This window comes from Salvelinus fontinalis, chromosome 1, assembly GCF_029448725.1.
Source record: "Salvelinus fontinalis isolate EN_2023a chromosome 1, ASM2944872v1, whole genome shotgun sequence".
Classification (NCBI taxonomy): Eukaryota; Metazoa; Chordata; class Actinopteri; order Salmoniformes; family Salmonidae; genus Salvelinus; species Salvelinus fontinalis.
Window position 1 is genome coordinate 52,645,953 of NC_074665.1, and position 26,425 is coordinate 52,672,377.

The 26,425-nt window shown below is 40.7% G+C and overlaps 1 protein-coding gene across 4 annotated transcripts in view; it reads right to left on the reverse strand.

Annotated features, from left to right (window-relative positions):
• Positions 1 to 25,513, reverse strand: part of LOC129857559 (receptor-type tyrosine-protein phosphatase epsilon-like) — a 57,588-nt gene extending 32,075 nt beyond the window's left edge. Inside the window, exons 1-2 of one of the 4 annotated variants that reach the window (XM_055925923.1) lie at positions 25,275 to 25,513; positions 8,718 to 9,020 (exon numbers count right to left, since the gene is read on the reverse strand). In XM_055925923.1, the coding sequence (XP_055781898.1) occupies positions 8,718 to 8,835 (118 nt within the window). In that variant the 5' untranslated portion in view covers positions 8,836 to 9,020; positions 25,275 to 25,513. Of the gene's footprint in view, positions 1 to 8,717; positions 9,021 to 9,181; positions 9,338 to 9,963; positions 10,044 to 20,918; positions 21,275 to 25,274 lie in introns of those variants that run through there. The other 3 variants (XM_055925955.1, XM_055925945.1, XM_055925934.1) reach the window with 3 other exon arrangements.
• Between the last annotated feature and the right edge of the window lie 912 nt (positions 25,514 to 26,425).

The window sequence follows — 26,425 nt, forward strand, 5'->3', positions numbered from 1 at the left end:
ATTTTGGCCTGACGATGTCAGTGTTGTCAGTGTAAATAAGAGGATGATGCCAGGCCCTCTGACTGTATGATTCTGTAACTCCTTATAGCCTATCAGTTTCCTGTCCTGTCCGAGCATATCCACTTAGCAGCATGGTGCATCTCCTCTGACCTCATATCCCTAAAATACACATATCAATGTCCAAACAGGCAGCATTATCTCATAGACAACAGAAACCAGATCCCCTGTGGTCCTAGACAGACTGGAGCAAAGCTAAACATAAGCTCAAGAGATGTACAGCTCACATAGCAATGAGCAGCGCTTGGATAGGAGGGAGCGAGAAACAGTGAAAACCGAAATGAGAAATATCCTTTTCTCGGAACAATCACTTTGAAGGATGAGGAATCTCCTGTTACCATTGAGTCACTCTATGCAGCCTGAAGGCACTACAAGGATACATAGGCTGTATTAAACCAGAGTACAGTTACTGTTAACAGTTTTATCCATGTGCAGACTTGAGAGCACCACTTTATTCTCTGTTAAAGTCAGAAAAAGCTGTATGGCATATATATAATCATTAATACTGCCATTGTTAATAATAATCTCTCTCTCTCAATTCAATTACATTTGCTTTATTGGCATGACGTAACAATGTACATATTGCCAAAGCGTACTTTGGAGATTTACAATATTAACATAATTTAAAATAATAATCAATGTTGTCAAAGGAACAACAACAATAACCAAGGGTCAAAATAACCATTCATTAAACATTAACAATAAGCATAGAGGACATGTGCAGGTTGGTTGGTCTGTCAGACATTGTCCCTCATCTTATGACAGGCAGAAATGTAGTGCGCTGCCAACTCACAGCTCTCTGCATCCTCCCCCCAACAGTGTCTAACCATCTCAATGGCAAGGCTGTGCTCACTGAGCCTGTACTTTGTCAAGGTTTTTCTAAGGTACTGATCAGTAACTATGGTCAAATAGTTTGCCACGGTGTACAGTTGATTTAGGGCCAGATAGCACTGGAGTTTACTTTCTGCTTGTGTTTCCCAATAAGTACTGTAGTTTTATTTTGACTGTGTTGTAATTTTTTTGATCTGATGGATTGGATGTTCTGGTCCTGAGGCTTCAGTGTGTTAGTTGAACAGGTTTGTCAACTCAGCCCCAGGACCAGCTGGATGTGGGGACTCTTTTCTTTGCTCAGCTCTAGGCATTGCAGGGCTTGGTAATGATATCAAATCAAACTTTGTTTGCCACATGCGCAGAATACAACAAGTGTAGACTTTACTGTGAAATGCTTACTTACAAGCCCTTAACCAACAGTGCAGTTCAAGAAGAAGAAAATATTTACCAAGTAGACTAAAATAAAAAGTATGACTATGCATAGGTAACAAACAAACAGCGAGTAGCAGCAGTGTACAAGGGAGGGTCAATGTAAATGTAAATTGTCCGGTATGAGAGGGGGTCACTGTATTTTAGATGTTTCCAAAACTTAATTGCTCTTTTTTGAGCTTTTATTATTAGTGGATTTTGGCCTAATTCTGCCCTGCATGCATTGTTTGTAGTTTTCCTCTAGACATGTAAGAGAATCTTACAGAACTGTGCATGCAGGGTGTCAATAGGGTGTTTGTCCCATTGGGTGAAATATTGTTTTACAAGTGGACCCCACACCTCGCTGCCATGAAGTGCAATTAGTTCAATAACACATTCAATTAGTTTAGCCAAATCTTAATAGGTATTTCAATTAGAATTTGTTTTTTAATGGTGTAGAATTCTCTCTCTCTCTCTCTCTCTCTCTCTCTCTCTCTCTCTCTCTCTCTCTCTCTCTCCCTCTCCTCTCTCTCTCTCTCTCTCTCTCTCTCTCGGCTCTCTCTCCTCTCTATCTCGCTCTCCTCTCTCTCTCTATCTCTCTCTCTCTCTCTCTCTCTCTCTCTCTCCTCTCTCTCTCTCTCTCTCTCTCTCTCTCTCCTCTCTCTCATCTCTCTCTCCTCTCTCTCCTCCTTTCTCTCTCTCTCTCTCTCTCTCTCTCCTCTCTCTCTCTCTCTCTCTCTCTCTCTCTCTCTCTCTCTCTCTCTCTCTCTCTCTCTCTCTCTCTCTCCTCTCTCTCTCTCTCTCTCTCTCTCTCTCTCTCTCTCTCTCTCTCCTCTCTCTCTCTCTCTCTCTCTCTCTCTCTCTCTCTCTCTCTCTCTCTCTCTCTCTCTCTCTCTCTCTCTCTCTCTCCTCTCTCTCTCTCTCTCTCTCTCTCTCTCTCTCTCTCTCTCTCTCTCTCTCTCTCTCTCTCACCAGTCGCTGTTTGTTTGTTACCTAGTCATACTTTTTATTTTAGCCTACTTGGTAAATATTTTCTTCTTCTTGAACTGCACTGTTGGTTAAGGGCTTGTAAGTAAGCATTTCACGTTAAAGTCTACACTTGTTGTATTCTGCGCATGTGGCAAACAAAGTTTGATTTGATATCATTACCAAGCCCTGCAATGCCTAGAGCTGAGCAAAGAAAAGAGTCCCCACATCCTCATTCCATTTGTATTATTCTCTACATTGTAGAATAATAGTGAAGGAATCAAAACTCTAAAATGGAATCCTGTAGTAGCGAAGAAAGTATAACAAATATATTTTATATTTGAGATTCTTCAAAGTAGCCTCCCTTTGCCTTGATGACAACTTTGCACACTCTTGGCATTCTCTCAACCAGCTTCATGAGGTAGTCACCTGGAATGCATTTCAATTAACAGGTGTGCCTTGTTAAAAGTACATTTGTGGAATTTCTTTCCTTAATGCGTTTGAGCCAATCAGTTAGTTGTGTTGTGACAAAGTAGGGGTGGTATACAGAAGATAGCCCTATTTGATAGAAGACCAAGTCCATGTTATGGCAAGAACAGCTCAAATAAGCAAAGAGAAATGACAGTCCATCATTACTTTAAGACATGAATGTTCAGTCAAAGCGGAAAATTTCAAGAATTGTTCAAGTTTCTTCAAGTGCAGTCGTAAAAACCATCAAGCGCTATAATGAAACTGGCTCTTTTGAGGACTGCCACAGGAAAGGAAGACCCAGAGTTACCTCTGCTGCAGAGGATAAGTTCATTAAAGTTACCAGCCTCAGAAATTGCAGCCCAAATACAGTGTCAAGAAAAAGTATGTGAACCCTTTAGAATTACCTGGATTTCTGCATAAATTAAGTCTAAGTCACAACAATAGACAAACACATCCTGCTTAAACTAATAACAAACAAACAATTATACTTTTTCACGTCTTTATTGAACAGTCTGTGTAAACATTCACAGTGCAGGTTGGGAAAAGTATGTGAACCCTTGAATTTAATAACAGGTTGACCCTCCTTTGGCAGCAATAACCTCAACCAAACATTTTCTGTAGTTGCGGATCAGACCTGCACAACGGTCAGGAGGAATTTGACCGATCCTCTTTACAAAACTGTTTCAGTTCCACAATATTCTTGGGATGTCTGATGTGAACCTCTCTCTTGAGGTCATGCCACAGCATCTCAATCGGGTTTAGGAAAGGACTGACTGGGCCACTCCAGAAGGCTTATTTTCTTCTGCTCAAGACATTCTGTTGTTGATTTACTTCTGTCTTTTGGGTTGTTGTCCTGTTGCATCACCTAACTTCTGTAGAGCTTCAATTGGCAGACAGATAGCCTTACATTCTCCTGCAAAATGTCTTGATAAACTTGGCAATACATTTTTCCGTCGATGATAGCAAGCTGTCCAGGCCCTGTCCAGGCCCTGAGGCAGCATAGCAGCCCCAAACCATGATGCTCTCTCCACCATAGTTTACAGAGGTTTTGATTTTGGTGTGCTGTGCCTTTTTTTCTCCACACATAGTGTTGTGTGTTCCTTACAAACAACACAACTTTAGTTTAATTTGTCCAAAGAATATTTTGCCAGTAGCGCTGTGGAACATCCAGGTGCTATTTTGCGAACTTCAGACGTGCAGCAATGTTTTTTTGGACAGCCGTGGCTTCTTCCATGGCATCCTCCCATTAACATAATTCTTGTTCAGTGTTTTACGGATTGTAGACTCGTGAACAGAGATGTTAGCATCTTCCAGAGATTTCTGTAAGTCTTTAGCTGACACTCTAGGATTCTTCTTAAACTCATTGAGCCTTCTGTGCTGTGCTCTTGCAGTCATCTTTGCAGGATGGCCACTCCTAGGGAGATTAGCAACAGTGCTGAAATATCTCCATTTATAGACAATTTGTCTTACCGTAAACTGACTTTCAGAGATACTTTTGTAAAACTTCCTAACTTTATGCAAGGCAACCATTCTTAATCTCAGGTCTTCTCGTTTGTTCGAGGCATGATTCATCAGGCAATGCTTCTTGTGAATAGCAAAGTCAAATTTTGTCAGTGTTTTTTTATGGGGCAGGGCAGCTCCAACCAAAATCTCCGAACTCGTCTCATTGTTTTGACTCCAGGTTAGTTGACTCCTGACTCCAATTAGCTTTAGAGAAGTCATTAGCCTAGGGGTTCACATACTTTTCCAACCTACAGTGTGAATGTTTAAATGATGTATTCAAAATAGACAAGAAAAATACAATCATTTGTGTGTTATTAGTTTAAGGACACTGTGTTCATTTACTGTTGTGAAATGTTATGTCAAATTGATGCAGAAATCCAGGTAATTCCAAAGGGTTCACATACTTTTTCTTGCCACTGTAATTGCATCACAGAGTAAGAGACATATCTAAATATCAACTGTTCAGAGGAGACTCTGTGAATCAGGCCTACATGGTCAAAGTGCTGCAAAGAAACCACTACAAAAGGACACCAATAAGAAGAAGAGACTTGCTTGGGCCAAGAAACACGAGCAATGGACATTAGACCAGTGGAAATCTGTACTTTTGATTTTTGGTTCCAACCGCCGTCTGTTTGTGAGACGCAGAGTAGGTGAACGGATTATTTATGTATGTGTGGTTCCCACAGTGAAGCATGGAGGAGGAGGTGTGATGGTGTGGGGGTGCTTTGCTGGTGACACTGTATGTGATTTGTTTAGAAGTCAAGGGACACTTAACTAGCACACCTACCACAGCATTCTGCAGCAATACACCATCCCATTCGGTCTCTGCTTAGTGGGACTATCATTATGTTTTTCAACAGGACAATGACCCAAACACACCTCCAGGTTGTATAAGGGCTATTTGATCAAGAAGGAGAGTGACGGAGTCCTGCATCAGATGACCTGGCCTCCACAATCACCCAACAGCAACCCAATTGAGATGATTTGGGATGAGTTGGACCGCAGAGTGGAAAATCAGGAAATCAGGAAAATCAGCCAACAAGTGCTCAAAAATATTTTGGGGTCAAAATATTCTTTGGGAAGAAATGTCTTCTCGAACATGTGAACTTTCATATGCCTTAATAACAAACTTGTATGACATCTGTTAAATTATGAGCCTTGTTGGTTAAGCCACAGAAAAAGAAAGCAACCTTCCCACTAGCCATGATTGGCTGAGATAATGAGTGGGCTGGACATGCCGAGAGAGGAGTTCGGATTGGTCTGCCATATTGAAGCGGTCTGTCTATTTGAGCTGGTCAGTCTGTCTTTGTAAACCTGTCAAACGCTGCTTTAAAAAAGAATGTATTGTGTAGTGGAGCTGCATAAGTGTTGCTCTCCATTTCATGGAGGAACACATTTTGAAATCAGTGGAATTAGAGTATGATAGCTAAAGAGATGGAGAAAACACCTGTGTCCGGATTACAACTTAAACTAAGGGCAACCGTGGTACAGTATTCCTGACAGGGAGACGCGTCCATGATGCATGTTGATGTATGCAGACAAGATAGTCTAGCGTGAGCTAGCTACATTTTCATATATTACACATTTCTAATTTTAACATAAAGTGGTTTCATTTCAAGCTAAAGTGTACTGTTAGCTAGCTAGCTAACGATTTCTGGCTGGCACCCTAGCTGACATTATTATTTGTTTCCAGAGCCGTTTGCTTTTCTAGTTAGAGCCTAATGTTAGCTAGCTAACATTGGACCTGGTTGGTTAGCTCCCAGCACTGTGGCATTGTTGCCACTTTGTTCATTGTTGTTTAACTAGCTAACGTTAGCTGGCTTGCTTGTTAGCTAACGTTACGTGACGTGTGTGATCTTAAACGTTGTTTACCTGTCTAGGTTCATTGTTTACCTAGCTAGCTAGCTAGCTATATGTCTTAAGCTGAAGTTTACTGTTAGCTGGCTACCTAGCGGACGTTATTACTTGTTTGTCAGAGCAGTTTGCTTTTCTAGTTAGAGTCTAATGTTAGCGGGGTTGGCACTTTGTTCATTGTTGTTTAACAGGCTAGCGTTAGCTGGCTGGCTCGTTAGCTAATGTTACATGACGTGTATACAACACCCATTGAATATGACCTATGTCAGTAAACATCTGCAAAAAAGCGTAATGAAATTGTTGCCAGCAGAACTGATTTGACTGTTTTTATGTTATCCAGAGGTAAACAAATCATCGGCCAGAGCGTCAAGTGTGCGCTCCAAGAGCGAAACAAGATGGGTGGGGCTAAAGCTTAAGAGGGTGTGAACGATGCTGAATGGGTGTAGACAAAGCAGAGCTCTTCACTAGATACCAAAACATTCAAAGGCGATTTTCTCAAAAGTGTGTTTACATGTTGATCAACTTTCAAAGCAGAATTACTTTCCCATTGTTCCTCAAATGCAGTGTATGATATAACATTTCGTAGCTATGAGTCTCTACTTTTACCCAATGTAAAAAGCACCATTTCGCTACATAAGACCAAATCCAGGTGGTGAGTAACATATGTGGGAACTCCTTCAAGACTGTTGGAAAACCATTCAGGTGAAGCTGCATGAGAGAATGCCAAGAGTGTGCAAAGCTGTCATCAAGGTAAATGGTGGCTACTTTGAAGAATCAAAAATATAAGATATATTTTGATTTGTTGAACACTTGTTTGGTTACTACATGATTCCATATGTGTTATTTCATAGTTTTGATGGCTTTACTATTATTATTCTACAATTTAGAAAATAGTAAAAATAAAGAAAAACCCTTGAATGAGCAGATGTGTCCAAACTTTTGACTCGTACTGTATGTGTGTCAAATGAAGTGAAAGTAACTGTTTAAATGTGATGAATCCCCTCTGATCTAGTTTGACCGTCAGCAACACTGATGGTTATAGGTGGGTAAATATTAATCCCAGCCATAACCCTAAGTGGAAAATCCTAATGTTCATTGTTACTTTACTTCAGTAAGCCCTGAAAGCTATTTTATGTCTACACACACACGCACGCACGCACACGTGTACACACACACACACACACACACACACACACACGCACGTATAACTGAATGCCGCTTTCATCTGGTGAAGAGTATGCATTTGAATTCCTAATTGTACATTGTTACCAAAATATCCACTCTGACATGTGGGTAAAGAAAAACGTTACGGTATACAACCTGACAAGAACCCAGATGAACCCAGCTAAAAGGTCAAAAGTAATGAATGAGACATGGATTAAAACATATCTTACGGGTCCCAATGTCAGAGGACAATGTATATTGTATCCGCGAGCAAGGAAATATGTTTTGTGTACGTTCTTTACCAATGGACATGGTGCAAACATACATGGATTGCAAAATTGTTTTCAAGCATAAAGAAGGCATCCAAAATACAGCAATCCATTTACAGCCTTTGAAATCTTTCCTTATCTCCAATTTCAAAGAGATTTCATCAGATTGGCTAGACTAGTGGCTCCCGAGTGTCGCAGAGGTCTAAGACACTGCATCTCAGTGGAAGAGGCGTCACTGCAGTACCTGGTTTTAATCCAGGCTGCATCACATCCGGCTGTGATTGGGAGACCCATAGGGCAGTGCACAATTGACCAGGCTAGGCAGTCATTGTAAATAAGAATTTGTTCTTTCCTGACTTGCCTAGTTAAATAAAAACATTTAAAATAGTGTACCATTTGTCTTATGAAACATTCATCTTCATGTGGCAACCCAATCCACATCCATTTAACTTCAGATTTCTCCATGAATCAATAAAACCTAAAAGCATTTTTTTTTTTACAAGGAGAGAAAAAAGAAAGACAGTGGAAAGCAACACCCAAACACATTCAGCAGCATGGCTGCCTGGCTGGAGCAGTCAGTGGAAGTGCAAAACAAATACATGTCAGAAGAGCGGGTGAACAGAGGAGAGGATGAGAAGAGACGAGAGGCTGGAAAAGATACATGTCTGGGCCCTGGGTAAAGCATTAGCAGCCATAATGGGAAACTTCCCTATCAGACAAACAGCAACAGTACTAGAGGGAAGGATGGCTTCACTGGTAAGAACTGCTACAGACAAATATCACAATCACCACTATATGCTTTATGGCATCAATTGTCAAAAGAATGGCTAGTTGACACAAACTGATGTTTCCTTTGTTGTGGGATGACGGAAGGTTGAATATTTTCGCCTGTTCAAAAGCATGATACTGTATCGAGCCTCTGTTATGGGATTTGCTTTCAGCCAACAAGCACTAAGCTTATCCATACACACAAGTCGCCACAGTATCATATGCACTGCCATTGAAGCTGTACCATAATCTTGTTTTTGTAATCTCCTATATCACTGTGTCGGAAGAATGGTAAGGGTCAACAGGGTAAATTCAAGAATTGAATTCCTTATTGAAAACAAGGGGCCCTTTGCATTAATAGATGGCCTTTAGATTGATTCCCTAAATTGATTGAGTTTAAATGAAATTGACTCTGGGTTTACTCACAGTTCCAAGCAGAGCTGACAGGATTCAGGAGTTGATCCAATAGTCCATAGCAACCTGAAAGTCTGATTCTCTTCCTGACTGGGCCCTTGGGGTTCTGTACCCATAACACAGTCCACATTCACATAGTCTCAGAGGAACAGGGTCTGGTGGAACTGGCCGGGGAAGTATTGGTTGTGATCAGGACACACTTTGTTCCTGTAGCTAAGGTCCAGTGGGCTGGGTTCCAGGGGACTTCCAAGTTTCAGGTCATTACACGGTTTAAAAGTCGTCTCGAGCTCAGTGATCTTCACAAACACATACCACCTGAAGAAAGAGAAGACAAGAGAAAAGGTTGGACCATGGTTGCTGCTATTAAAGTGGCTATAGAAAACCTTATTGCCTCCTTACTATGGTGACACCCCCAGATATAGTACATTCAAAATAGCTTTAAAAAGACCAGGGAATTCCATGAATACAGTCATGACCTGGACTCCACTGTTTGCTTGTCAGTCAAAATACATGTTTCTCTTGCTCATTGTTTGGGCCTGACTCAGAGGAAAAGTCTTCATAAAAGAGATGAACAAACTAATAAAGCTACTTCCTGTGTACACCAGGAGTGGGTGTCTGATTGAGTGAACTGTACCGTAGAGAGAGATTGTACTATGCTAGACTGTGTGGGTGAGAGAAGGGAGGGTCGAGGATAGAGAGAGGAAAAGAGAGAGAAAGAAAGAGAAGTGGTGTAGTGTTCACAGTCACGAGTGAGTGTGTGTGTGTGCGAGTGCGTGTGCATGTGTGCATGTGTGTGTTATTCTGTTCCTTTGTCTGCACTGAGACAAACCCCTTTGTTCTAGCCCACACAGTGTGGAAAAGCAAAATATGAAAATTTCAAGAGCTATTAAATCGCTAAGCATGCAATCTAATCCCACCCACGGCAGAATTTCAGAACAGAGTGAGGAATAGACAATCAGTTATGCTATCTCTCAACAATAGAAACATTGAATACTAAAAATGTTTTACATGACAGCCAAGCCAAACACATATAGAGTACAATGCTCTTTTTATTATAGCATCTACACAAAACACATCCAGTTCTGTACATATTTGGAATTGACAGTATTTCATTCCAATGTGCTCTAAACGACTAAGTGTTGCTACACATTGTTGCATTTTGGAATCTGAGCGCCCAAAACAAAGCATTGACAGTGGCATTACTTTATGGCTCTAGCAGTGTACGAAGGAAAAAGCATGGCACTGAGTGCCTACTCACTCCATCTCGCTCTCCCAGCCCCAGAGCTCCTCTACCCACAAGTGGAAACACAAAGCCAGATTGTTAGCACCCGGCCACTGAGACAGAGCAGAGGTGAGTCAGTGAGCTTAGCTGGAGAAGCCTTCTCATACAGAGCTGTGATGGGAAAATGGGGCCTCTAGGAAAAAGGGAAGAACTATTGTGCAATGTCAGTTTTCTACTGATTCAAAATAATGAACGAGAACCTGGGACAGATGAGGAGCTTCTATTGGGTTACATGATAATTATCACATTCAAAAACTGCTGACACAGATTATACAAACAGTTACTTATCCCTGTTGATAGTAGATGACTTTCACTGTTCATTGGCTTACTTTAGCGATGCACGATATATCGGTCAGCATATCGGAAACGGACAATATTAACTAAAAATGCCAACATCAGCATCGGCCCGATGTCTAGTTTAAAGCCGATGTGCAAAACCGATGTCAAAGCTGACGTGCATACCTACAGTTGAAGTCGGAAGTTAACATACACCTTAGCCAAATACATTTTAACTTAGTTTCACAATTCCTGACATTTAATCCAAGTAAAAATTCCCTGCCTTAGGTCAATTAGGGTCACCACTTTATTTTAAGAATGTGAAATGTCAGAATAATAGTAGAGAGAATGATAATTATTTCAGCTTTTATTTCTTTCATCACATTCCCAGTGGGTCAGAAGTTTACGTACACTCAATAAGTATTTGGTAGCCTTGCCTTTAAATTGTTTAACTTAGGTCAAACGTTTCAGGTAGCCTTCCACAAGCTTCCCACAATAAATTCGCCGAATTTTGGCCCATTCCTCCTGACAGAGCTGGTGTAACTGAGTCAGGTTTGTAGGCCTCCTTACTCGCACACACTTTTTCAGTTCCGCCCACATTGAGGTCAGGGCTTTGTGATGGCCACTCCAATACCTTGACTTTGTTGTCCTTAAGCCATTTTGCCACAACTTTGGAAGAATGCTTGGGGTCATTGTCCATTTGGAAGACCCATTTGCGACCAAGCATTAACTTCCTGACTGATGTCTTGAGATCTTGCTTCAATATATCCACATAATTTTCCTCCCTCATGATGCCATCTATTTTCTGAAGTGCACCAGTCCCTCCTGCAGCAAAGCACCCCCACAACATGATGCTGCCACCCCCGTGCTTCACGGATGGGAATGGTGTTCTTCGGCTTGCAAGCATCCCCCTTTTTCCTCCAAACATAACAATGGTCATTATGACCAAACAGTTCTATTTTTGTCAGACCAGAGGACATTTCTCCAAAAAGTACTATCTTTGTCCCCATGTGCAGTTGCAAACCGTAGTCTGGATTTATTATGGCGGTTTTGGAGCAGTGGCTTCTTCCTTGCTGAGCAGCATTTCAAGTTATGTCGATATAGGACTTGTTTTACTGTGGATATAGATACTTTTGTACCTGTTTCCTCCAACATCTTCACAAGGTCCTTTGCGGTTGTTCTGGGATTGTTTGGGACTTTTCGCACCAAAGTATGTTCATCTCTAGGAGACAGAAGGTATGACGGCTGCGTGGTCTCATGGTGTTTATACTTGCGTACTATTGTTTGTACAGATGAACGCGGTACCTTCAGGTGTTTGGAAATTGCTCCCAATGATGAAAAGACATGTGGAGGTATACACTTTTTCTCTGAAGTCTTGGCTGATTTCTTTTGATTTTCCCATGATGTCAAGCAAAGAGGCACTGAGTTTGAAGGTAGGCCTTGAAATACATTCACAGGTACACCTCCAATTGACTCAAATGATGTCAATTAGCCTATCAGAAGCTTCTAAAGCCATGACATAATTTTCTGGAATTTTCCAAGCTGTTTAAAGGCACAGTCAACTTAGTGTATGTAAACTTCTGACCCACTGGAATTGTGATACAGTGAATTATAAGTGAAAAAATCTGTCTCTAAACAATTGTTGTAAAAATGACTTGTGTCATGCACAAAGTAGATGTCCTAACCGACTTGCCAAAACTATAGTTTGTTAACAAGAAATGTGTGGAGTGGTTGAAAAAGAGTTTTAATGACTCCAACCTAAGTGTATGTAAACTTCCGACTTCAACTGTATATAACGTAGTTAGATGACATAATGACACAACAAAAAATACAGCGCAGAACAAAAGCAGACACAGAACAAAAGCAGACACAGAACAAAAGCAGAAAAATACTAAGCGCACACTTCCAACAACTAAACAAATTCAAGTAGAGCAGTCATTTGAAAGAGTAAGAACATTTCAGCGAGACAACTCAAAAGACAAAATCCATTAACACCAAGATAATGGAATTCATTGCCCTTTGACAATCAACCGTTCTCTGTTGTGGATGATGTTGGCTTTCGCCGACTGATGAGCACCTCGAGTCACAGTACACACTACCAAGTAGGCGCTATTTTTCAGATGTTGCCCTACCGGAGTTACACAGTATTATTGAAATGCACATCTATGAGCTACTTGCTATGGGTGTCACTGCTATTAGCTTCAGAATTGACATTTGGACCAGTGATGTCAGCCCCATGAGCATGCTGAGTATGAGAACACAGTGGGTCGACGAGGATTTTGTACTGAGGAAAGCCGTATTGCATGCTCAAGAATGTGCTGGCTCTCATTCCACTGCTGCCATTTCAATGGCATTTGAGAACATGTTTGAAACTTGGAAGCATGAACACACTCCTAGCGCTATTCAAACAACTGATTCGAGAAATAAGCTAATCAACTGTGTCATGACGTTGCCCTGTTGGGTGAGGTTTATGACCCCCCCCCCCCCCCATAAATACCTTTCCCCCCTTTCTCTCCACTCACAGAATAGACTCTTGGAAAGCCCTTTGTTAACATTGAGAGAGTATGGTAACATCAATAGGTTGGGGAATAGAACAAGATTTCCCTTTCTCAAGCAGTTGAAAGTGTCAGTTGGTACGTAAAGAATATGATGTCAGATCAGTTGGTGTCTGGGACATTATATCTGATGATAGGACGACATAACTTGTATCTTGGAAAGTCTACACATTCTAGTTATCAGATTCACATGGAATTGTTGTGCAATTTAAATTTTAAATATGAAACTATTTGTGAAAAGATGAAATGTAATTTTAGCTTCAAAATGAGAGAATTGTTTTCATAAGTAAACTATGCTCACTCAGTGTCCACGCCCAAGGGAACAGACATTGGTTGAGAACTATGAAACACGCTCTTCTCTCCCCCAGTACAAAAGCCTGTTGAAGTCAACCATAGTTCCTGATGACGTGAGGACTGGTGTCCATTCATTTAAAGGACTAATTTCAACTACAACTTAACATTTAGTTCCAGAAATGTTAGGACTTTCGACTAGAACAGCCAGAATAGAGTGTGAGCTGATTGTGGCAACTTGGTATGAACTTTGAACGATTATTCACTAAATAAGAAGTGATACCTCCTAGATGTCGAGTTATCAGCTGCAGCTGAAAACGTACGTGGTCTAGGAAAGGACAGATCTCCTAATAACGGCAAGGTACTTTAACGTATCCGCTCTATAACACTACGATCAGAAAGATTGTTCAAAGGACAATGGTGATCTCTGCTGGGTAACCAGTCTTCCATCTTCGACCCATCTATCGAAGCGCAGCTCAGTGTAAATATATCTTGCATTTTCGTTTTCCGAATGGGTGGTTATTAGAAGGCATACGATTCTGTATTTACGGTAGCATAGCTTCTCAAGGTCCGATAGAGACCCAATCCCTTTGTCCCTCAGTCTTCCCACTCTTTCTTTCAAACCCAACCCCCTTCCTTTGTGTAACCAGCCGTCATATCGGGTTAGCACTAGGGGCTTTTCATGACGTGATTAGTCATCGATGTATGATCTTTCCTGTGTATATATGTAATTCTGTGTGATTATTTATGTATTTAGTAAATAAATAATTAAGCCAATTTGTGTTTTGCTGATTCAACTTATAAGCTAGGGTTCGTGCAGATAACCAAGTACTGAATAAGGTGACGATTAATAATTGACTGCTATTGATAGTAAAGATCTTCAGATCTTTAAGAGAGTGGATTCGGGAGATAACCGATCTATATAAATGAATGCTTCCGCGGTGCCCCAGGTTATTAATGGCTTAATTGTTGCATGGTTGAATTAAATCACGTAATCAATTAAACGTTAGGTAATTGATTTGATAAAATAGCATGTCATATAATTTAATCATAGTCAGAGACACGACAACTGCGTCTGCAGCAGGCGTGATACCCTCTATCATGGCATTGAAACGCCTGCACAACCAAAACAAGTACAACAGCACTGAACGTCACAAAATATAGTAAAGTTATTACAATTGCACTCCGTACTTGTAATCCAAGAATGTGAAAAACTAAATTGTAGATGAACAATTGCACAATAACAAGCAAAGCTAAACATGATAAAACATTTCCCTCAATCCTTGATCACCACGCTGTGCACAGTAGCCTGCAAGAGTCCAGCAGATACAGTAACAGGAGCCCCACACTGACACAGGACCATCACTGATGGCACAGCCCCACCCCCTGACCAGGTCGTGCACAAACAAATCACATTAGAGAAGCTGTCAGTCAAATATGAATCATAGTGTATCACGGCAGAAATGGCTCTGTGAGTGATCTCTGGAGCTGGAAAGATAATGCTGCTTTAGCTTTCTACTGGACTTTTACTAACGTTTCGTCACTATGATATTATTTACAGACGAGGAAGGGAATGAAGTAAAGCAGTACTTGCAATTGAAAAATATGTGAATATCAATGACCAACTATTATCTGGGGCTAGATCAGTCACATTACCCTAACGTGGAATATCGCTAAGCGTCCACTATGTCGGGAGTTTTTCAGGAAAATAATAAACCAAATGGAGCTAAGCACAGGCAAACCTGGTAAGTCTGCTTTCCACCAGACACTGGGAGATTAATTCACCTTTCAGCAAGACAATAACAATAAACAATAAAACACAAGGCCAAATCTACACTGGATTTGCTTACCAAGAAGACAGTGATTGTTCCTGAGTGGCCAAGATACAGATTTGACTTAAATCTGCTAGAAAATCTATGGCAAGACTTGAATATGGTTGTCTAGCAATGATCAACAACCATTTTGACAGAGCTTGAAGCATTTTGAAAATAATAAGCAGATAATGGACAATCCAAGTGTGCAAAGCTTTTAGAGTCTTAGAGAGAAAGACCCACAGCTGTAATCACTGCCAAAGCTGATTCTAACATGTATGTTAGAATCCTTACAGTGGGAATTCTTGGAGTGCATTCGGAAAGAATTCAGACCCCTTGACTATTTCCACATTTTGTTACATTACAGCCTTATTTTAAAATGGATTAAATAAATGTTTTTCCTCATCTACACACAATACCCCATACTAATTGATTGGACATGATTTGGAAAGGCACACACCTGTCTATATAAGGTCCCACAGTTGACAGTGCATGTCAGAGCAAAAACCAAGCCATGAAGTTAAAGGAATTGTCAGTAGAGCTCCAAGACAGCATTGTGTCGAGGCACAGATCTGGGGAAGAGTACCAAAACATTTCTGCAGCATTGAAGGTCTTCAACAACACAGTGGCCTCCGTCATTCTTAAAGTTTGGAACCACCAAGACTCTTCCTAGAGATGGCTGCCCGGCTAAACTGAGCAATCAGGGAAGAAGGGCCTTGGTCAGGGAGGTTACTAAGAACCAAATGGTCACTCTGAAAGAGTTCATCTGAAGATGGGAGAACCTTCCAGAAGGATAACCATCTCTGCAGCACTCCACCAATCAGGCCTTTATGGTAGAGTGGCCAGACGGAAACCACTTCTCAGTAAAAAGGCAAATGACAGCCAGCTTGGAGTTTGTAAAAAGGCACCTAAAGGACTCTCAGACCATGATAAACAAGATTCTCTGGTCTGAGGAAACCAAGATTGAGCTCTTTGGCCTGAATGCCAAGCATCACGTCTGTAGGAAACCAGGCACCGCTGATCACCTAACCAATACCATCCTTACGGTGAAGCATGGTTGTTGCAGCATCATGCTGTGGGGATGTTTTTCAGCGGCAGGGACTGGGAGACTAGTCAGGATCGAGGGAAAGATGGAGCAAAGTACAGGAGAAATCATTGATGAAAACCTGCTCCAGAGCGCTCATGATCTCAGACTGGGGCGTAGGTTCACCTTCCAACAGGACAACAACCCTAAGCACACAGCCAAGACAACGCAGGAGTGACTTCGGGACAAGTCTCAGAATGTCCTTGAGTGGCCCAGTCAGAGCCCAAACATGTCTGTAGAGACCTGAAAATAGCTGTGCAGCGAAGCTCCTCATCCAACCTGACAGAGCTTGAGAGGATCTGCAGAGACTAATTGGAGAAACAACTCAAATACAGTTGTGCCAATATTGTAGCGTCATACCCAAAAAGACTTGAGGCTGTAATCGCTGCCAAAGGAGCTTCAACAAAGTACAGAGTAAAGGGTCTGAATACTTATGTAAATGTGATATAAGTTTGCAAAAAAAAAATGAAACCAGTTTTTCATTTGTCATTATGGATTGATGAGGACTTTTTTTTTCTTTAATCCATTTTAGAATAAGGCTGTAAGAGCATTAGTATCATGAACCTGATTATGGTAACATTGTGTACTATACGTTTACAGCATTATACTGGCAGCAGAGTTGCCAGCAAACAACTGTAATTGTATAATACAGCTGTGTTGCTGTAGTGATTACAGTATGCTACAGTATAATGCTGTATTGTATAATACCACTGTTTTTCTTACTGTAAATAATTTTACAGCATCCCTGCTGTATAGAAAACATACAGTATTTAGTTGGCAACTCTGATGTCAATATAATGCTGTATATTACAGGGAAAGATTTTACAGTGTAAAGTAGACACATGCTATAGGCCAGAATAATTACTCAATTTGCCCATTGACTAAGAGAGAGGACAGACGCCAGTCATTAAGATTGTACAGTATGTGTGAGGTCATCGTGTAGCACTCCTCTGTGACTTGATCATTCATACTTACTTACAAACACACAGCATCAAGTAGTGCATAAGCCATGCATAGCCTACACATAGCAGCCAAAACATTGGTTGGAAAATATTTCAAAATAATGTGACATTTTAAATGGCGGTGTTGGATTACAAATGCATTGTAGGCTTCTTAGTTAATGACATAAGACAATGTTTTATTTTAAGGGAAGTGTCTTGCTAGTTGCTCCACTACGAGGCATCTTTAAGCAGGAAGAGTTAAAAAGGCTATTCCACGTACATGTCGATATATCTCTGGGATGCAGGATAGGAAATCAAGCTATAGGTTCACAGAGAACAGCTGATCTTATGGTAAGGTGTTTAACATTCCTTGTCACTAACATCTGTGGTTGTGGTTTCTAGACATACTGAACACGGATGTGTGGGGACGTTTGAGGAGGTTTTGCCAAGTGGATGTGTGGAGATGTGCCTTTGAAATGCTAATGCTAGATACATATTCATCACATATATTGCATTTCATGTCATAAATGACTGATCGATTTAGAGTGTGGATGGAAGAGCAAAGAAAACCTCAACCAATGACTCCAGAGATCCCCACCCTTGAGTTTTAGGGGACCAAAAATTACACTTCTAGGCCACAGCCAAGGCGGGACCAGGAACCGGCAAACATAATCATTACAATTACAACTCAACGTATCCTCCTACAATGTGGGGTCCAACTTTATCAGAACACTTCACATGTTCATCATGCTGAAAAATAAACATTACAGTTATTTAACAATGATGGGAAATACATGGTAACTAGTGTCATAATTATTTTACAATTTAGTAATTTTGGATACGCTCTTACCCAGAGTGCATACATTTTTCGTACTGGCCCCGCGTGTGAATCAAACAACTCTGGCGTTGTAAGTGCCATGCTCTACCAACTGAGCCACACGGGAATCATAAAACATACTGTACTTTACAGTTTCAGTTTCTAGGAGGCCATTCAAGAACTACGCAGCACCGTCATCTTTTAAAATGTTTCAAATTAGCTTCTCACAGCTGGGTTTCATGACTGCTTAAATTAAGTTTTAAAGAAACAGCTCTTTGTGTTAGCTTGCAGACGGGCACAGTAAAGTGAAAAGACACATCCTTCTCTCCCTCAACATTTACTCACTTGCATTCCCTATAAATGAACATCCTCTCCACTGAGTCAGATCAGGACACATAGAGTTGTTTAATGATATCTGATGTAGAACACACAACAGTCAATCACTTGTCGATGTGGTCATCCTGTTGATGACCTTGCTCTCTGTGATGCTGCTATAAACTGTCTATTACAGTGATCTTATAGCAAGGCCCAATGATGATAACATAGACAGAGGTTTTGTAAGGCAGTGCACTATAACTGACACATCCCAGTCCCACATCCCACAATCCATATAAGGAGCATGGGCAATTCCATTCCCACACAGTTTATCATTATGATTACAAGGAAACGTTGTGTATTTTTTTGGAAAGCCAACCTCCTCCCACGGCTTTCACTACAGGGAAGTGAAAGACCAGGCATAACTCATCGACTTGGTTTGCTCTAGTGTGACTAATGCACTGTAACATGCAAACTCAGGTTGATACTTCATTGTGTCATGTTTCCTCTCCCCCAGGGACAGATTTAGCCTATGCACATGCACACAAGTGCATACAAGGTATCTCTGCCCCTTCTCTCTCTCTCCATTTTACTTTCTCTCACCCCAACAGGCCTCTTAGCAGCAGAAGACTTCTTAAGCATTCTACTTCAAGGACACAAGGCAGACTAAATAAAATATGTAACAACATTCTAGAGCCTCTTAACTTCATCATCCCAATTGTAATTACCCAGCTGCTCACAAACAGATGTATGGTAGCAATAAGCTCAGATGCACCCTTCAATCTTAGCTTTAGTAGAACACACACCAGGGTGGTTTGCAATTGTCAGTCAATCCATATGGTCTGCAATATATGCCAAATGAGCCAAGTAGGAGCATACTACCAGGGGTTGAAACATAAACCAGGTGGATTGTATCAGCACATGTGGGTATACAGGGCAGTTAAAAATAAACTGTACATTTTCTATGAGATTTCATACATTTTTATATAAGCCAGCGACTTTAACACTTCCTGACAATACTATGCAACTCAATCCTTGCAAAGATTTTAATGAACGAAACCCAAAATCTTGCAGCATACTCCAAGCAGAATATGAATAATGAAAGATGGACAATGTAGCCTTTGTTTATTTCCCTGCGATTTGCAAACACAGTGAAGTGAACACGGCTTCCCAGTGTCCTCCCTATTGATGGAATGGTAAACAATTCACAGCCAATTCCCACTTCAGATTAGCAGGAAAAATGGCTAAATTGACCTCTATCTAGACTAATTCTCCTCAGAGATGGACAATTCATCCATATCCACTCCCTCTCATCTAATCTCTCCCTCTCACCCTCCCCTTTTCATCCATCCCATGTCCAACTGCATACCTGATGGGACTGTAAAGGCTGCAGGATTAGATTTTATAGCTGTAATATAATTGTGCTTCTATGGCAACCATTGCCATCTGCCTGAGGAATAATTCAATCTGAATCTTTTCAGCAAACAATGTCAGAGCACGGAAGTGGATCTTGACATTCATATAACAACCCTGGGCAACCATGGGCGTGTTCAGTATGTGTTCTAGTGTATGAACCTAGTGAACAGAAAGAGCAGTGATACCTTTACTCTCAAGATAATAAAAACAAGTGATTCATTCAACTACACATTTATTTAACCTATTCTGTGGTGTCAAATTGGTGCCGATAAAGAAAAGGAGATGAAGAGATACTCACACATTGATTTAGCCAATGGTTCAGCCTTACTGAATGTGGTCACTGGTTACTTGAGTCAAGATGAGGAAGTACATAAGCTTAGTACATAGGTTCAGTCAATGCTAAACCATTTTGAGTGAACTTAAACCAATAGTAACTCAAGATTCTAATAATCTGAACTAGTACTTCTGCTAAATTATTTCAATTAGCCCTTCCTTCCTCTTCCTTGTAAGAGTAGACACAGCATATTGAATGCTGAGGAGATACCAAACTGTTTGGTAAAATGTTTTGTCCAATCAAAAGCATAAAGAGTAATGTTGTTACTCCATGGGAATAGTACGTATTTGTAAAGGTCCAAGTTACACACAAAATACACATACAGTATAAACTATGCCATTTGTTTGAAATGTCTGTCTTTAACTGAATTGCAATTCAGCAAAAGCCAAACCTGCGAAACACTATTATTGAAGTGATTACCCACTACCCGGAATGTGAATCAGGACATGGAAAAAAGTAATCATGAAATGAATCATCTCCATTTGAGCAACACGTATCTAATCCCATCCCACATATCTCCAGGTCTGGAAAAAAGCCAATATATTATTCATCGACTTCTGGATGAAGCATCTGTTTATCAGTCTAAAATGATCTAGCTTTATTTTGGTCATTTGATCAGGGATAGAACTGAAGGACATTACAGCACTGATATTGTGAATGAATAACATCTATAATTCATGTGTGAGAATACTGATTAATTTGAATGCTAGGCCTATGTCACATATTGGACCAATTACTGCCAAATGTACCTCAGAGTCTATTTGCTGTTATACAGGCTAATAGGGTTTCTTCACATAAAACAGGAGAAATGACTTGTTGCACATGGTAAATCCTTTCAATGATGTGCCTTTGTTAAGAGGATTTTTAGAAAGGTATGTAAACAAATCACAGCACACATTCAATCAATCCAGTCCCCCAGAAACCTGAAAGGTTAAATGCAGGCTCCTGTTATGCACATGACAGGAGAATCAATATTACCTACATGAAGAGCACACATAAATGTATTTATACAATGGGTGGGTCTAAACCTTGGACACTGATTGGTTAAAAGCTATGACGTTGAAATGCCTTTTTACTGTGTTGCCTCTCACCTGCGCAATCCAATGTCTCATCAGCCCAGGCAGGGAAATGATAGACTTGATCTCCACTATAAAAAGCATCTAGACATTATCTCACATTTCTTTAAGACTAACATGTTGTTTTCAACAGCAGAGATTTGTATAAACCTTGCTGTCTATCTCTCCGACATTTGCAACATTGTTTCAATATTCAGATTCGATCTCCAACTGTCCCATAGTAATGAACGTGTAGGGTTCGTGATTCGGGCCGAGAGAGAGGCAGGTAGCTTTTCTCAGCCAGTCGAAATCATGAATCAGCTGGCATAATTTTTATGGATATATACAAAGAAATGTCAATTGAAAAAAGGTCAAACGAAACGAAGTGCAGCTATTTTGCAGTCTTTCCAGCTTCAGTTTGAAGTTATTGTGTTAGCTGTGTTGTTGGCTAGCTCCCCTAAACAACAGTGTCCTAAAGAGAGCACATTTTCTATGCCAGGCGAAATCGTGCCTCATTAGGTCATTGTTACGGATGTCTCCAAATAAATGTCACTGGCAAACAGCTTAAACAAATACAGCTACTGTTGTTATTCTGTCTGCACTGTTGGACTTGACTGTAAATTAGCCGTAGTTGGCTAGCTACAGTGGTTTGCGAAAGTATTTACCCCCCTTGGATTTTTTCCTATTTTGTTGCCTTACAACCTGGAATGAAAATAGATTTTTGTGGGGTTTGTATCATTTGATTTACACAACATGCCTACCACTCTGAAGATGCTAAATATTCTTTGTGAAACAAACAAGAAATAAGACAAAAAAAACAGAACTTGAGCGTGCATAACTATTCACTCCCCCTAAAGTCTATACTTAGTAGAGACACCTTTTGCAGCAATTACAACTGCAAGTCTCTTGGGGTATGTCTCTATAAGCTTGACACATCTAGCCACTGGGATTTTTGCCCATTCTTCAAGGCAAAACTGCTCCAGATCCTTCAAGTTGGATGGGTTCCGCTGGTATACAGCAATCTTTAAGTCATACCACAGATTCTCAATTGGATTGAGGTCTGGGCTTTGACTAGGCCATTCCAAGACATTTAAATGTTTCCCCTTAAACCTCTCGAGTGTTGATTTAGCAGTATGCTTAGGGTCATTGTCCTGCTGGAAGGTAAACCTCCGTCCCAGTCTCAAATCTCTGGAAGACTGAAACAGGTTTCCCCTCAAGAATTTCCCTGTATTTAGCGCTATCCATCATTCCTTCAATTTTGACCAGTTTCCCAGTCCCTGCCAATGAAAAACATCCCACAGCATGATGCTGCCACCACCATGCTTCACTGTGGGGATGATGTTCTCGGGGTGATGAGAGGTGTTGCGTTTGCGCCAGACATAGCATTTTCCTTGATGGCCAAAAAGCTAAATTTTAGTCTCATCTGACCAGAGTACCTTCTTCCATATGTTTGGGGAGTCTCCCACGTGCCCTTTGGCGAACACAAACGTGTATGCTTATTTTTTCCTTTAAGCAATTGCTTTTTTCTGGCCACTCTTCGGTAAAGCCCAGCTCTGTGGAGTGTACGGCTTAAAGTGGTCCTATGGATAGATACTCCAATCTCCGCTGTGGAGCTTTGCAGCTCCCTCAGGGTTATCTTTGGTCTCTTTGTTGCCTCTCTGATTAATGCCCTCCTTGCCTGGCCCTCTCTTGGCAGGTTTGTTGTGGTGCCATATTCTTTCCTTTTCTTAATAATGGATTTAATGGTGCTCCATGGGATGTTCAAAGTTTCTGTTATTTATTTAGAACCCAACCCTTATCTGTGCTTCTCCACAACTTTGTCCGTGACCTGTTGGGAGAGCTTCTTGGTCTTCATGGTGCCACTTGCTTGGTGGTTCCCCTTGCTTAGTGGTGTTGCAGACTCTGGGGCCTTTCAGAACAGGTGTATATATACTGAGATCATGTGACAGATCATGTGACACTTAGATTGCACACAGGTGGGCTTTATTTAACTAATTATGTGACTTCTGAAGGTAATTGGTTGCACCAGATCTTATTTAGGGGCTTCATTACAAAGGGGGTGAATACAATGCACGCACCACTTTTCTGTTTTAAAAAATAATAATTAAACAAGTATTTTTTTTTACATTTCACATAACCAATTTGGACTATTTTGTATGTCCATTACTTAAAATCCAAATAAAAATCAATTTAAATTACAGGTTGTAATACAACAAAATAGGAAAAACGCCAAGGGGGATGAATACTTTTGCAAGGCACTGTAGCAATAGCAAGCAAGGGATAAGAACGTTGCCAGCCAGTATGGCAATTGGAACATTTAGAATGAACAACTGAGTCATGTTCATATACACAGAACAAAAAGACTGAACGACTGGGTCGGTCTCTGGCAACCGAACCAATGGAATGAACGACCAGCCGGATTGGGTAGCAACCCTACATTTGTGTCGGGACTATATCTTGTGGAAGGATGAAATAGTATATATAAATTCAGCAAAATAAAGTTTTTAATTAAAATATGTCAATCATTATTTTAATATGTTGGTAACCCATTATATAAAAGTGATAATGCCCGAGAAGCCGGTATTTGGAGGATATATTGGCACTGGTTTGCAGGCCTGAGACGAACACCCATGCCAATGTATCCTCCAAACACCGGCTTCTCGGGCGTTCTCACTTACGTATACAATGGGTGGGTCTAATCCTGCACGTAGATTGATTAAAACCACATTCTAGCCGGTACCTATTCCACAAATTACCACTGGCTAAAGCAATTACGTTGAAATGTCTATTTACTCTGTTCCATCTGACTGCGCAATCCACTGTCTACCAGTCCAGCAAGACAATTTATAAAGTTGATCTCCACTGTAAAAAGCATCTAGCCATTATCTCCCATTTCTTTTAGACTAGCCATTGGTTTTCAATAGCAGAAATGTGTATAAACCTTGCTGTCTGTTGCTCTGACATTGGCAACATTGTTTCAATATTGAAATTCGATCTCCAGCTGTCCCATAGTAAAGAACATGTAGGGGTTGGGAGTCGAGACGAGAAATACAGGCAGGCAGCTTTTATCAGCCAGTCGAAATCACGAATCAGCATAGTTTTTATGGATATATACAGTCAATAGAAAACAGGTGAAACGAAATGCAGCTAGTTTGCAGTCTTCCCAGCTTCGGTTTGACTTGAGTGGGTTAGCTGTGTTGTTGGCTAGCTCCTATGAAGAGCAGTGTCCTGATGAGAGCACATGTTCTATGCCAGGTGAAATATCGCATCATTAGCTAATTGTTATGAATGTCTCCAAATAAATGTCACTAGAAATAAATGTCTCCAAATAACCATTGCAATAGAACATTTAGAACGAAACGTTTGGGTCACGTCCATAACTATAGAATAAACATACTTAACGACCAGCCTGGCTTGGGTAGCAACCCTAGATTTGTGTCGGGGATATATATTGTTGAAGGATGAAATGGTATGAATAAATTCATAAAAATAACGTTTTTTTATGAAAATATGTCAATCATTATGTTAATATGTTGGTAACCCTTTGTATAAAAGTGATAATGCCCTCGAAGGTGGTGTTTGGAGGATATATTGGCATGGTTTGCCAGCCCTTGTAGAAACCCATGTCAATAGATAACATATCTACTGCACCCCTACCAATTACAGTATCGAGCAATTTCTTAGATACACAGCTAGAATATCTACTTTTAAAAGATGCACATGTCTCATACAGCATCTATCATTGAAGGTGGTCAAGGGTGAACCACAGTTGTGACATTAGGCAACCTGCTGCTGTATTGGGTAGCCTACCAATAAATATACAATGTGTTCTCTGCTCCTCGCCCCTGCCTGATTCCGTCTAAACCGGGTGGGCTAACCTCAACACCCTGTCCTTAGTGACGGTGTAAGATACTGCTGGTGAATATGAGCTTCTGACGGCTCAGAAAAGTGCCATTTAATCAGGTTTAGATCCACAGTTATCAAACGTTATCAATGAATGCATTCGTGAACATTCTTGGTGGTCGCAAGAGGAACGGGTTTGCTCTAGGAACGTCGCCAACCTCTTATCATGCCAATTTAAGGAACTGCGGTACGCAAAATATTGAATTATTCATGTTGCATTCAAAGCTAGCACACAATATGCCTGCTGCATGGACAATATGAGAATAGATGTTTTGACATCTGCCATATATAAATGCGCTAGGCCTATTCACAGTGCTCGTTGACACGATTTGAATTGTAAAACATGATTGGTTGGGTAGGCTATATCGGATACGTCTACATTAGAAACCTATCTCAGAACTGTTTTTTTTTTGTTCACTAGGCTCAGGCTGCTAGGCTCAGGCTGGCATATGAATAGAAGTGGCATCATCAAAGCAGATACATTCTTACCGTAGATATGTAGGAAATGTGATCTCGCAGCGTCTTGAGGAATTATATGGTTTATTGGCTGAGAAAAAAGCTCAGTATTTTTATTCGCTGGTGTTAATGAGAAGTGGATATGAAAATGAAGACTATCTTCCATGCGGCAAACCTCTTAGGAAAAGATTAATCTTGCTGCCCGGCCGATGATGCCGTAGTACAAAAGTCGCTATGAGCGAAGTAGGCCTGGTCCGTCCCACGGGGCGCATAGGCTAATCACAGGTGTCAAACTCATTCCATGGAGGGCCGAGTGTCTGCGGGTTTTCGCTCCACCCTTGTACTTGATTGATGAATTAACATCACTAATTAGTTAGGAACTCCCCACACCTGGTTGTCTAGGGCTTTATTGAAAGGAAAGACCAAAAACCTGCAGACACAAGGCCCTCCGTGGAATGAGTTTGACACCCCTGGGCTACATGAATCTACACCAGGCAGGTAGGAGTGAGCGTCACTGCAGAGCGGCGCATCTTCTACATCCCTCAATTCGTAATGATGATAGCTGCTGGACGTTCCATGATAATAATTTTCTCTATGATTCTGTTTTTCCTGTAAACACGCCTACGTATTGAAATTAAAGTGACATCGCACAAGTAGGCTACTAGCATAAGTGTAATAGGCCTAATATATATAATAAACAGGCACATAGCACATGAAGTGAAGAGAATTAAAGTCAGATGATTTTCTCGTAGCCTAAATATGTCGTTTTTGTTTTATGTTTAGGCCTTTCTAAGGTGTTTAGCCTACAATGACTAATTCCTGAACATAAGCTACACACTTAATTATTAGCCTACACCGTTTTATTGAAAGGTTGATTAACGTTGTTATCTTGTTCGAGAATCACACAATAACTACGGTAGGCTATCAACAGAGCCATCTGCTGGTAAGAGAGAGCAAACATAGCCTACAACACACACAAACAATGGATAGCCAACAGTGTGTCTGGGCCTAGGGAGGTGAAAAGTGATGGGTATTCTGGCTCTTTTCAGTGAGCCGGCTCTTTTGGCTCCCAAACGGCTCTTTAAAAAAATATGTTTTATATTGTTTCAAGGCAGTTTGCGATAGTTTGACTATGATTGGTGTTAAAACTATTCGAATTAAATTATTAAATTAAATCATACTTA